The sequence below is a fragment of the Canis aureus genome, chromosome 23, assembly GCF_053574225.1.
Source record: "Canis aureus isolate CA01 chromosome 23, VMU_Caureus_v.1.0, whole genome shotgun sequence".
Lineage (NCBI taxonomy): Eukaryota > Metazoa > Chordata > Mammalia > Carnivora > Canidae > Canis > Canis aureus.
Window position 1 is genome coordinate 31,307,870 of NC_135633.1, and position 13,542 is coordinate 31,321,411.

General features: G+C 39.0%; 1 protein-coding gene and 1 pseudogene across 10 annotated transcripts in view; one reads left to right on the plus strand and one right to left on the minus strand.

The window, feature by feature from the left end:
- NARS2 (asparaginyl-tRNA synthetase 2, mitochondrial) overlaps positions 1-13,067 on the minus strand; it is a 135,718-nt gene extending 122,651 nt beyond the window's left edge. For 5 of the 10 annotated variants that reach the window (XM_077867216.1, XM_077867215.1, XM_077867209.1 and 2 more), the window contains exons 1-4: positions 12,818-13,066; positions 8,912-9,021; positions 7,788-7,908; positions 5,332-5,472 (exon numbers count right to left, since the gene is read on the minus strand). In XM_077867216.1, coding sequence (XP_077723342.1) covers positions 5,332-5,472; positions 7,788-7,908; positions 8,912-9,021; positions 12,818-12,958 — 513 coding nt within the window. In that variant the 5' untranslated portion in view covers positions 12,959-13,066. Of the gene's footprint in view, positions 1-5,331; positions 5,473-7,787; positions 7,909-8,911; positions 9,022-12,327; positions 12,349-12,817 lie in introns of those variants that run through there. The other 5 variants (XM_077867211.1, XM_077867208.1, XM_077867212.1 and 2 more) reach the window with 2 other exon arrangements.
- On the plus strand, positions 4,628-4,715 carry LOC144295621 (U6 spliceosomal RNA; annotated as a pseudogene).
- Positions 13,068-13,542: the final 475 nt, after the last annotated feature.

The following is a 13,542-nucleotide window of genomic DNA, read 5'->3' on the forward strand; positions in this document are numbered from 1 at the left end:
TGAGCTATTTCCATTAGTGAACCACAAAAGCTGTTTGCTAGTAGGATCGAAATAACCCAGCAACTTCAAGGTTATGCTTCTTTCATTTTGACTATGGATGTAGGCAAAAGGTTACATTCTGTGTAAATGTTGCAGGTGGGTGTAGAGGCAGTTCAAGTGAACTTACTATGCAGAGGCAGAATAGTATGTGTTTCACACAAAAGTTTTGGTCTTGAAATCAATACAATGAATTCATACGTGCATATTTAATCTCTGCCAGATTGTGTCTATCACTGGTAGAATGTGTCTCAGTGCATTACACCAGGGACCTCCCAAATTTGCCCCTCCCTTTCTAAAAAGGGTGAATTTAAGTATTCTGGCTATGATACAAAAATGCCCAACTAACAACTTGTCTAATGATGTAGACTGATTAAATATTCAAGCTATAAATTAGGAGTCTTAGAAAATATTCAAATATATACTTAACCTGGGAACTACATGACTAGAGGTGCCACACAAAGCACATTATAAGAATGAATGAAATATAATCAATAACATTACTGCATAAAATTTTTATCTTCTAGGAACCAGAATTATGGACATGAATCATTTATTCCACATGAATGCAGGCAACTATGAGCAGGAGTGCAGTAAACAAAGAAAGGAAGTGAAAAATCCAAAGGAAACGAGGGTGGTGAGAGGGAGGGGGAGAGGGAGGAGAAAATTTAACGGCTAAATGTAATTGCCAAAGTTAGAACGAACTGTTCAATTGCCACAAGAAACAAAACTGCAAATCTTATGGAAATAATTATATGGGTTAAAAAAAAATCACTCAAGTAGTGGGAATTATTCTTAATACTCAATTAGTGCTAAACCTTTCAAAACGTGTCACTAGCTTTTTAAGTCTTAATACTGCTAGAAGGCTTATATCAAAGTCTATAACATTCCCGCCAAAAGCTATAAAGAACAGAGTTCAAAGAAAGAATAAGAAAGCACGGAGAACAAAATTCAAGAGAGCAAGTAGATAGGGACATAGCAGAATAAAAAGGAAAATAAACAGCAAGGAGTGGAGGAGTACTGTTTGCCTCCACCAGGGTAACAGTGTCAGGTATTTATCCCATCCTACATTCAGCAAACGGGTTCCTAATTAGAGATAGGAAGACCAGAGAAGGGGCCAAAAATAAAAGTACGCATTTACCCAGGGGTTTTTTTTTTCCCTCTTAAGATTTTTTTATTAAAAAAAGAAAAAGATTTATTTATTTATTTGAGGGGGGGGGGAAGCACAAGCAGGGTAAGGGGCAGAAGGAGAGGGAGAAGGAAACTGTAGCTGAGGAGGGACCTGCCAGTGATGTGAAGCTCGATCCCAAAACCCTGGATCACGACCTGAGCCAAAGGCAGACACTTAACTGACTGAGCCACCCAGGCACCTCTACTCACTCAATTTTTCTGCTTCCACCCACCACCTCTGAATCTCTAAGTATTTTTGATACACACTTTTTTTTTTGATACACACTTTAGAACTAGATATTTTATATGGCACTGACTATCTGAAAATTATAAAATTCACATACTAAGGCCCATGCATACCAAAGACTCCTGGACTGTTATTTTTCTTTTACACTTACACAAAGCATGCATCATTATTTAATCAGAATCAATAGCAAAGAAACATGACAATAATTTCTAGCCAATGACAACAGAAAATGACAGCAAAAAGACAAAAAAAAAAAAAAAAAGAAATCCATAAAAAGCAGTCATAGGAACGCAAAGACACAATAATAGTCTGGGGTTATTCAACAGGGGGGGCAAAGAATACACCCTGACAGGCTTTTTAAGACTTTCTCATACAGAAGAGGGAAATATCTGATACTCAAGAGAAGAACCTGGACTCATCCAGAAAGGGCAAACTCTTCAATGGGCTCAATTAGGAAGCCAGGGAAATATGTAATATATTTTAGGATAACTTCCACTGGAAATTGGAAAAAATAGTGCCTAACAAAATAATTGTTATGGGAGAAACTCAGCTCTTCTAAATAATTCATTCCTTGAGGATTCTAGATATCCAAGTTTTAGTACATAGCAAATTTGTCAATTTTATGCATAAACCAACTTAAACACAAAACATTTTTGATACTCAAAACAAAAAAATGCCTTTCTAATATAGAAATATTAGAAAAAAATAGCAACAAAAAAGTTGCTAGGATATTTAAGTTCAGATATTTTAACTTATGAAACTCTTACTTAGATTTTAAGTCTTAACATCTTTCAGGAAGCCAAAAGTATTAAGTCACAGAAACAGTACCAAATACAAATAACATATAACTAGTATTTAATATGCACTATAATACCCTGTGATTTCAATTCAATGCTAACTGTTATACATACAAATGGGTAACATTATAGAATTATCAGGATTATATTTTCTAGGGCTTCACAATTAAAAAGTGAATTTATAACACTCAAAATTACCTGCCTTTATAATTATAACCAATAGTGCTAAAATTCATTATTTTCAACCACTTAAAATGTTATTTTGCTTATTTTTTATTTAATATTTCCCTAGTTTATTTTTTAAATTGTTTACATTTTTGTAAAAGCTTCCCATAATAAATGTAGCAAGTAGGTAAAGCTCACTTGTCAATGGACTGCCAATATCACCACCTAGTGGCCAGAAATCTCTAAAAGTTTCTGTATCGAAGCAGGTCTACTTTAGCCACTATTTAAAGCCATACGGGGCAAAAAACATTTTTAGATCTGAACAAATTTTCTGTTTGTGTGGTTCAAGCACTACTAAGAAGCTGTATAAGAAAGTTTATAAGAAGGGCACCTGGGTGGTTGACTGTCTGCCTTTGGCTCAGGTTGTGATCCCAGGGTCCTGGAATTGAGTCCCCCATCAGGCTCACCACAGGGAGCCCGCTTCTCCCTCTGCCTGTGTCTCTGTCTCTCTTTCTGTGTCTCTCATGAATAAATAAATCTTTAAAAAACAAAAAAAGTTTATGAGAGCATATAGAAATGCACCCTTTCGAACTATAATAGGATGACGTAGTATAATGTGATGATTTTTTTTTTTTTATCCAAAACTGTATTCTTCAAAGCCTTGATGTTCTTTAGCTGTTTCACCAGCAATTGACTCTGGAGAAGCTTTTCAAACAGCAAGAACTATCCTGGTAAACTACAATAGGGCTGGGCCTGCATGAATTTGGACGCCTCCAAGGGAAAGGTAGCATGTTTGACAAACTCTGCCAATCAGCTGGATCTGTAGAAATGGGATAGGAAGAGCTCCAGAACAATACTGAACTTTATCTGCTGCGCCAATCCTGGGCTTTGGGGCTCTCTCATCCACATTCTTTCATTCACCTCAACTCATCATTCTCATCAACTTAACAACTATATTCCCCTATGGCTTTCACAGATAGAGGCAAGTAGCTGACAAACAACACTAAATAAGACAAAATGCCTTTAGTTGTGTACCAATCTACTTGATTAACACCAATAGCTCTTTAAAAGTAGTGCCTACTACATATAAAATATGTCTATGATCAAGATGGAAAAAAATCCCCCTTGAAACAACCAAAAACAATAGAAACCAACTATTCCTTACCCCTCAAAAGCACATTAAAGGATGATTTTCAAGACAATGGATATCAGACAGTGATCCTTGAGGTGGGAAATAAACTTTGTTGAACCCTCTCAACAGCTCAGCTTACTACCTTGAAATTGTCCAGGCCTTTGGAGGAAGAGGGGGGAAATAAAGTGTAGCCCAGCAGACTTCCTGAGTAGAGTCTGAGGGCAAAAGTGGCTAGAATTCATAGGAGAGTGCATCAGAGAGGACAGAGTTGCAGAGAGAACTCCAGAGATGTACAGAGGGTCACTTTGGAGTATTAAGTAGAAGGATCATAAGCACATACATGTGGGGAAACTACCAAAGGCCAAGGAAACAAACATCCAAAACAGACTAGAGGAAACAATGCTTGGTACTTGCATGTGGCTGCAAACAGTACCTGTTCCCACAACCAGATTGGAAAAACTCAAAATTCACAAGGCACTAGGTAAAGTGCTCAGTAGCAGAAATTAACTAGTCCTAGACTGAGCACTGCTCCAGACCTACTTACCAAAACCATAAAAGCAAGGCCCAAAAGGACCAGTTTCCAAGAAGCTTAACCTCACACCAAAACAAAGGTTATTAATATCCAACACAGTAAAATTCTCTAGGTCCGGCATCTAACCAAAGATTAGCACATAGGTGAAGAGGTAAGAAATCATAACCTGTAATGAGGAGACTAACAAATCAATCAAAAAGGACTTAAATAATTGACATGTTAGAATAATGAGGAAGACATAGTTATTAAACAGCTATTAAAACTGTAAATAATTTTAATTAAAACTGTATGATATAGGGACACCTGGGTGGCTCAGTGGTTGAGGATCTTTGGCTCAGGGTGTGAGATCCTGGGATCTGGGATGGAGTCCCACATCAGGCTCCCTGCGGGGAGCCTGCTTCTCCTTCTGCCTATGTCTCTTGCCTCTCTCTCTCTGTGTCTCTCAGGAATAAATAAATACATCTTTTAAAAAAACAACTGTATTGTATATGTTAACAAAGTTAAGCAGAGATATGGAAGATATTTTTTTAAAAAGGTCCAAATTGCGCTTGCTTCAGCAGCAAGTATGCTAAAGTTGGATGAGGGTGTCCCCTGTGCAAGGATGACATACAAATTCATGAAACGTTCCATATTTTTCCACACAGAAGGAAAAAAACAAAGGCCTGAATCAAACATCTAGATATGAAAACCACAATGTGAGATGGAAAATGCATTAGATTGAAATAACTACAAATTAGTCATTGAAAAAGAAAAGATCAATAAGCTTGGAGGCATAGCAATAGAAACTACCCCCTAAAAAAACACACAGGGAAAAAGGAATTTAACAAAAGAAAAGAACATCAGTGTGCTATGCAGCTATCATTAAGTGACTTCATATATATGGGCAATTGAAGTCTCCAAAGTGGGGAGGTAACATAAAAAATATTTGAAGAAATAATGGCTGAAAAACTTGCTGAAAATTAAAACACATAGATCCAAGAAACTTTACAAGGTCTAAACGAAAGAAACAAAGAAAACTGCACTAAGACACATCACAATCTAATTGCTCAAGACCAGTGATAGACAATTTTAAAGCAACCAAAGAAAAAAGTATCACACAAGTAAAGAATGCTTGGAATAAATATGGTAACTAACAGAATTTTCAGGATACTACTCCAAGATTGCAATTATTCAACTTCTTCACAAGAAAGAATAGCCAAGGGGGGTGGAAAAAAACAACAAAAAAGAACTAAAAGCACACAAAGCACTTTACCTTAAAGAAAGAATGAATAGCAGCTGTGGCCTCACTGCGAACCCTCAGTATAGAGCCCAGAGCATTAGTTCTGCACCGAAGGTGAGGATATTGTCTCAGATACTCCAGAGGATGCCTCTCTTTATACTTAAAAGGGAACGCCTGCCAATAAATGAAAAAAACAAATTAAAAGCTAAAAAAGATAATGTTCTATAAAATCAGTTTCTATGACACTTGTTAAATAGTAATGCTTCAGAACAAAATTAAAATGTTTTCCTTTTATTTTTCTTAATATAAGTGAATATAGTCCACATTAGTTCCAAATTAGTAGAATGGTAGGTGGAATCAGAGATGTGGGTTTGAATTCAGCTCTACTACTTATTAGCTGTAGAACCTCAGGCAAAGTTAATATTACTGAGGCTAATGTGTTATTTATCAAATTTCTATCCATTAGTTTGTATCAGTCACTACTTACAAATAGAGAGATTAGGATATAATTATGTAAAACAGTCTACTGTTTGGCACATAAGAATTCAGAATATTGTAGATATTAAAGATTATGTTTTCTACAGCTGTGTACACACAGCTGGTGTTCAATTTTAAAATCACCCAAATGTCTTGAAAGCCCACAATCATTTATAATCAATCAGCACTGTTTTTCACTGTTATCAACATGTCTAAGAACATAAGGGAGGGTCAACAGCTTTCTGTCATCTGGCAGAGGAGTAGTGTATATTTACAAAAATTTCAAATTATGAGTCTACATAGAAATATTACACTCTTCCCACCCTCACTTTTTAAGATTAAGAAACAAACAAACCTTCAGACCAAAACCAAAGTTTCAATAAAAAGGTAACAGAAAAGCTAAGTAAAAAAGCCAAATTGGTAGCTTATTTCATTTAGTCTTATCTATTTCTTTTAGTGTACACGTTAATTTATTTCATAATAGAAAGAAGTACTACATCTACTAAAGTCAAAATATGACTACATTAATAGGAGTTTGGGGACTGCCTCGGGATCAGAATTCTCTAATGTCTGAATACTTAAAAATGAACCTGAAATCAAGGGGAAGATGAATGACAACGATAGAAGCCAAGTGAGAAAAATTTAAGAAGAGTAAAACACATGGCAAATTTTAATAATCATTATACTCCTCTAAAAATGCAAAACCAAAAGTAGTTACCATCTACAATGCCTCTCTGAGTTTCAAATTATTTTCACCGTCTACTTTTCAGAAATCTTAAAACCAGATTCCTGATTTTACATGTCAATTAGTATTTGTATTTCTTTAAAAATTATTCTGAATGACTTTTTTTTACAAGTTGCCCACTTTCTATTTCTGTGTATTTATTTTCCTTCAATTATCCAAAAGAAATAAAAATGAAAATGATGCAATTTCCCTATACTTCCTCATTTTTTATTCATTAAATACTTGAAAACAAGTATAGCAAAACTACAGGATAGTCAAATGGCTAGTACATCAACTTCAGCTGTGACACTAGTCAGCAATATAATGTTAGGCAAATCATGTCACCTGATTGGGTCTCATTTTCTCCAATTCAGAAACTGGGTTGATAACCTATGGTTTTATATCCTCTAACTTCTTTATCAGGTGATAAATAAAAGCTACTAGCAAAGAGTCTTGCAAAAATAGGCATAAAGAAAAGAAAAAAGAATTTAAGATTTATTTGAGAAAAAGCATGTGCACATGAGCAGGAGGGGGAGAGAGAAAACCAAGCAGACTCCCTAGTGAACACAGGGCCCAATGGGGGCCTTGATCTCAAGATCCTGAGATCACGACCTGAGCTGAAACCAAGAATCAGATGCTTAACCAACTGCACCACCCAGGCACTCCATACACGTCTCAAAGTAGGATTTCTTATCTTTGCTCAGCCCAGTAATTACAGCACTCCAATGCTGTCCCATAGAATTTTCTGTGATAAATGGAAATGTTCTGTATCCGTGCTACCCACTATGATAGCCAGCAGCTGCAGGTTATGACTGAACCCTTGAAATGTGGCTAATGCCACTGAGGAAGTAATTTAATTTTGATTGATTTAATATTAAATTCATTGATATTAAATATATACAGGTGGTTAGTGGCTACTGTATGGGACAACACAGTTCTAGATCCTGCAAAAGTCATTATTAGGCAGGGATTTTCTAAGAACATGGTCTGCCCCTGTATGTTTCTGGGGCTAACAGGGGCATCCTTGTAAAAGCAGCAAGTTTCAATTGTGACAGTTGTCCAAAGAGATGCATAAATTAATACTTTACTTTCACTCTTAAAACTCAGCCATCCATATACTTCTTGCTATACTCTCTACATTACTCAAGCTCTATAGCCTGTTTTTAATAATTTGCAAAGTCACAACTGAAACAAGTTCTAAGTGCCATCTTCCCAATAATCACACTTAAAACCGATTGCTAATGTTTTAAATTAAGCCTAGTCTCCATTAAAGTATGAAAAAGCGTACCGTGGCATCACAATTTCCAACAACTTCAATTTTTTCTGCCTTCAGTTCCATATTTTGCTTTTTGGATGGACTTTTTACCAGCTGCCCTTGAACTTCCACAGAACTCCCAAAAGCCAGTTCTCTACAATAACAAAAATTAAGCATAAACAAGATATCATTATATGGAACCCCCATTTTAATACAAACCTTGCTATCAGAACATTCCAATATTTAATGATAGAAGTTTTACCCTTCTTTGGGCAGCAAATAATTAAGAGACTATGTGAAAATGGTAGAAAAAGAAAAGCCTCCACCAAAAAAAAAAGAAAAAGAAAAAGAAATCTTGCCATTTGCAACAATGTGGATGGAACTTGAGGGTATTATGCTATGCGAATAAGTCAGTCAGAGAAAGACAATTATCATATGATTTCATTCATATGTGGAATTTAAGAAGTAAAACACAGGGGCACAGGGGAAGGAAAGGAAAGCATAGGGGAAAGGTGGGAGAAATAAAACAAGATGAAATTGGAGAGGAAGACAAACCACAAGAGACTCTTAATCATAAGAAACAAACTCAGGGTTGCTGGATGGGAGGGGGTTGAGGGAATGGAATAAATGGGTGATGGGCCTTAACGAGGGCACCTGATATCATGAGCACTGTGTGTTACATAAGACTAATGAATCACAGACATCTACCTCTAAAACCAAGAATACGCTGTATGTTAATTGAATTTAAATTTTAAAAATAGTAAAAAAAAAAATTAAAAATAAATAAAAGAGAAAGAGAAAAAAAAGAAAGAAAAGAAAAAGAAAGGCCTGAGCTTGAAGGATTCTGATTCCAAATATTTGGACTTGAGCCTCAAAGCTTTGAAAAGTAGGTCTGTTTAGAAAGATCACTTAGGAAAAAAAAAAAAAAAGAAAGATCACTTAGGCTCCCTGCGTGGAGCCTGCTTCTCCCTCTGCCTACGTCTGTCTGTCTGTCTCTCTCTCTCTGTCTCTCATGAAGAAATAAACAAAAATCTTTTAAAAAAAGAAAGAAAAAGAAAAAGATCACTCAGCGGGCAATATGAACACTGGATTAGGGAAATGGGGAGCAGAGGAGATGAAAGGGAAAAACAGGATTCTTTTGTTAAAAAAGAACTCACCTATTGTCAAAGCTTGAATCTGCTACAACCTGAAGGCTTTCCAAAGAGGATCCATCATTTATATGCAGGAACAAGACTTCTTTCTGGGATCTGACTGAACGAATCCATCCCTAATGAAGAGAAATTTCTAAATGTGAGTTTAAAACACATTAACATTTTACATTTTCATTATACACTCACACACAAGCCTAAGGAAAAAAAAATATCCTTGGGATCCCTGGGTGGCTCAGTGGTTAAGTGTCTGCCTGAGTCCCAGGATCGAGTCCCACATTAGGCTCCTTGCATGGAGCCTGCTTATCTCTCTGCCTCTCTCTCTCTCTGTGTCTCTCATGAATAAATAAAATCTTTAAAAAAAGATGTCCTCAGTCCTGCCTTAACAAATCAATTGCTTTTAGTTCACCATATATTTATAAAATTCAAGGATTCTTATTGCAGTGAGATACACTTCTGGCATCACATCTTTTTGTTTTGTTAATAAAACTCATTTTTTTTCTTTTTAAGATTTTATTTATTTGACACAGAGAGGGGACAGCACAAATAGGCAGGGCGGCAGGCAGAAGGAGAGGGAAAAGTAGGCTCCCTGCTGAGCAGAGTCTCAGGAGGGCCTCCATCCCAGAACTCTGGGATCATGACCCAAGCCAAAGGCAGATGCTTAACTGACTGAGCCACCCAGGTGCCACAAAACTCATCATTCTGAATAGATGCCTAACTTTCCATTAGGTGATGAGACTAATTCACATCATCAATTTCCCCCAATATTGGCCATTTCAGGTATTTCTTCCTGCCTCTTGCTCATTTTCCCCACCATAACAAATAACAGGGCACATATTTTGGCCCCCATCTCCTTTTATATAGAATTCCCAGAATGGAAATTATGTAGTTATAGACTAGAAACATCTTTATGGGATTTTTTCCCCCTTTTACAATGCATCACACAGTTCTCAAGAAGCTTTTCATTGTGAACATGTATTAAATAGTAAATAAGCTTTTGAAGACACTGAGTTTAAATGACAGGTATGTGTGAGTACAAAGGAGAGGTCTTCTGGTAGACCTTAAAACCAGTTCTCACAGATCAGATCCAACTTAACTAGCACAGAAGAGAGAATATACTTCTAGCAAACAGTGAACAACTGTGAAACAACTGATGGTGTCTGATTAACTATCAGACACACTTGGGAAAAGGGAGAGGATTCTACTTGGAAAAACTATATAGACCCTGTGTGTTCCCACCATACCCTACAGACAATGCTAGTGAAACTCTGCTATTACTTACTTGCATGTCCATAATAATTTCAAAGTTTAGGAACTATGCTTTAGTTGCTTTGAAGGCCATTGTCAAGCACACAGCAAATAGTCCATTAATGTTTTTCAGTGAAAAGAATATCTACCATGCACTAGAAATCTACTATGGGACAAGTGTTTTACTACCTTTTTCATATAATCTCTCATCCCTTCCTCACAACAGCTCAGTGGATTATCATTATAACCTGTCTTACAAGAACCTGGACTCAGAGAAGTTAAGTAATTTGTTGAAGGTCACACTGCTGGTTACCATAAAGTCCCATTTGAAACCAAGTCTACCAGAAAACCCTTGAACTTTTTCTAGGGCTAACTGAATAAAGTGTAATTGCCTCAGTCTCCTATACAGGGCGTTTCACAACTCAGTGTGCCCATCTTTCTGGTTTCATCTCCCCACACTTCCCTGAAGGCAGCTGTTCAACCAACAGTAATTCCTAAGGCATCACTGTCTTTTCACTTGTTGGTAAAAGGTAACATTTGTGAAGCACCATTTAAAAACGTGCTTTTGTTCTAAGCCCTTTATAAATATTTTACTACTTATTTCTCACAAGAACTTAATGAAGTGATTGCCATTTTAGAGATGAAGAATATATTTATAGAAGTTAAGATAACCTCTCTAAATAATTAAAATCACAGTTCCCAAGTAGTAGAGCTAGAATTCAAATATAATTCTTTTTTTAAAGATTTATTTATTTATGATAGACATAGAGAGAGAGAGAAAGAGAGAGGCAGAGACACAGGAGGAGGGAGAAGCAGGCTCCATGCACCGGGAGCCCGACCCGGGACTCGATCCCGGGACTCCAGGATCACGCCCTGGGCCAAAGGCAGGCGCCAAACCGCTGAGCCACCCAGGGATCCCCCTCAAATATAGTTCTTAGCTCAAAGGTCATATTATTATCAAAATTCTAGGGAACGCTATCTTCACCCTATCCCCAGTCCTCAGGACTCAAGTGAAACGTCACATAATACAAGCAGTCTTCCTTGACCTGACATAGTAAAGGACATCTCTATTTTCTCAGAATTTTTTATGCCACCAATACGTATCACATTGCCCCAATTACTTGTCTTAGCCATTAGACCAGGACTGACCCACAAGTAGAATGTGAGCCACATATGTAATTTTCCAAGTTTTAGTGGTCACACTAAAAGTAAACAGGTAAAATTAATTTTAATATTTTATTTAACCCATTATGCCCCAAATGTTATCTACAGGTAATCAGCATAAATATATATTGAGGTATTTTATTCTTTTGTTTTCCAAAATTGGTGTATTTTACATTTACAGTTACCCTTCAATTTAGACTAGCTGCATTTCAAGGGCTCAGCACCACAAACGGCAGGTAGCTACCGTCTTAGACTGCACAGTATTAAAATGAAAGCCTCTAACCTGAGCAGTAGGTTTTTATCTTTGAATCCTTTCTAGATTACCACTCAGCAGGGATTATTAATGTATATATGTCAAATGAATAGGTGAATGCAAGAAAAGGTTTTGATTTGGATCATGGAAAAAAAAATATCAGACTCAAAAGAAACACAGAGGTGTCCTACTGCTAAAAATCAAGGATATCCAAGGAAAACGAAAATGACTTCATCAGTGTTTCAGCAACCTATAAGAAATGATCAAATCACCTTGGCTAGTCTACTCCGTTGAGGGAAAATCTTCTATGTGGAGCTGTTCCAAATGATAATAATAAGAGAAGTAATAGCAGCCCACACTTATTGACTGCGGGCCACTGTCCTGAATGTCTCAATACCTACCAACTCATTTAATCTTCAGGACTCTCTGCGTTTAAGGCTAAAGCTTTATGCTACAAGAAGGAAACAGGTTCAGAACACATAGGAGACGCGCCTTTTATTAATGAGGAGGCACTAAGGGCCAGATTTGAATCCAGGCAGCCTGACTCCAGAGTTTCAAACTACTACACTCTACTTTTGTCTCCTAACTCACTAAACGTACATTATTATATGCAAACCCCCATTTTTAGGCCTTGGGATGGTCAAAAGTGGAATAAAATCCGTTGTTCAGTCGAACAAACATTTACTACTGCCAGACAGACGTGTGTGAATACCGAGTCGGACGAAACACAGTGTCAAAGCAGCCACTGCTGACTGTGCACCTGCATTACCAGGGATACAGGCACAGAGGCCCGTACGTCTACTCCGCTGTACGACCAACGAGCTCACAGGTGATGTCCCGGTACCGTGAAGGCAAAGTTCCAGCACTTCACAGGCATCCCGACAGTTTTGCAAAAAAAAAAGAAAAACAAAAAGAAAGAAATAAAGAAAGAGAAAGAAAGAAAAGAAAAAAAGTAACGGTAGGCAAGGAAGGGAGACCAACGTGAACGTACGCGACCGCCTGTACATCCCTGAGCAAGTCATTTCACTTCCCTGTGCCCAACTTCCTGCATCTGTAAAATGGGCACAGCAGCAGCAGCAGCAGCAACTTTAAGCTGCTAGATGGCAAACCTTTCCATGATGGTCAGTGAATTACAGAGTTTTTCTTTTTCCCTACGTTTTCTCCTTCCCCTGCCTGTCATTCTGTCTGACCCTGCAGGTGCCGTTTAAGTCCCTAAAGAAGGAAGCCCCACCCCCTTCCCGGACACCAACCTGCACCTTAACGCGCTCCCCACTCGTGCTCTGGGCCCCGAGAGCGTCCCGCACGCTCAGCCGGGCCGGAGGTCTGTGTCCCGGGCAGGGAGCTGAGGAGCAGGAGCGCAGGGCTCGGGCCAGGAACCGCGCCCCGAACATCGCGCGGCCGCCCCCGGGCCTCTCCCGGCGCGCGCGGACCTTGCCTACCGCGAACCTCCCGGGTCCCCCGCTGCAGCGCTGCGCTCAGGGCGCCCCACGCCCCCCACCCCCGCGGCTCCAGCTCCCCCTCCCCCTCCGCCCCTCCCCGGACCGGGCCGAGTGAGAGCACAGCGGCGCGCGCCCGAAAGCCTCACGGTCGCGCCTGGGCTCGGAACCCACAGCCGCGACCGCCTCCCCGAGCCGAAACGCGCGCGGCCGCCCCGCTACGTCACACGCCAGCGTCCACGTCATCACGCTACGAGCGGGTTGAGAAGGAGCGTGCGCACTGGGGACTCGGGTTTCTGGAGAAGGCGGGCCAGAGACGGGGGCGGGCCGAGCGCGGAGGGGGCGGGGCCTGAGGCCCAGAGGGGGCGGAGCTAAGGCATTCCGGCTCTAAGTGTTCTTGCTGGGGCAAGAGGGGAGCGCTCCACGCGAGGGACCCGGTCTAAGAGGTCTGAGTATTTTTTTTTAAGATTTTATTTATTTATTCATGATAGAGAGAGAGAGAGAGGCAGAGACACAGGCAGAAGGAGAAGCAGGCTCCG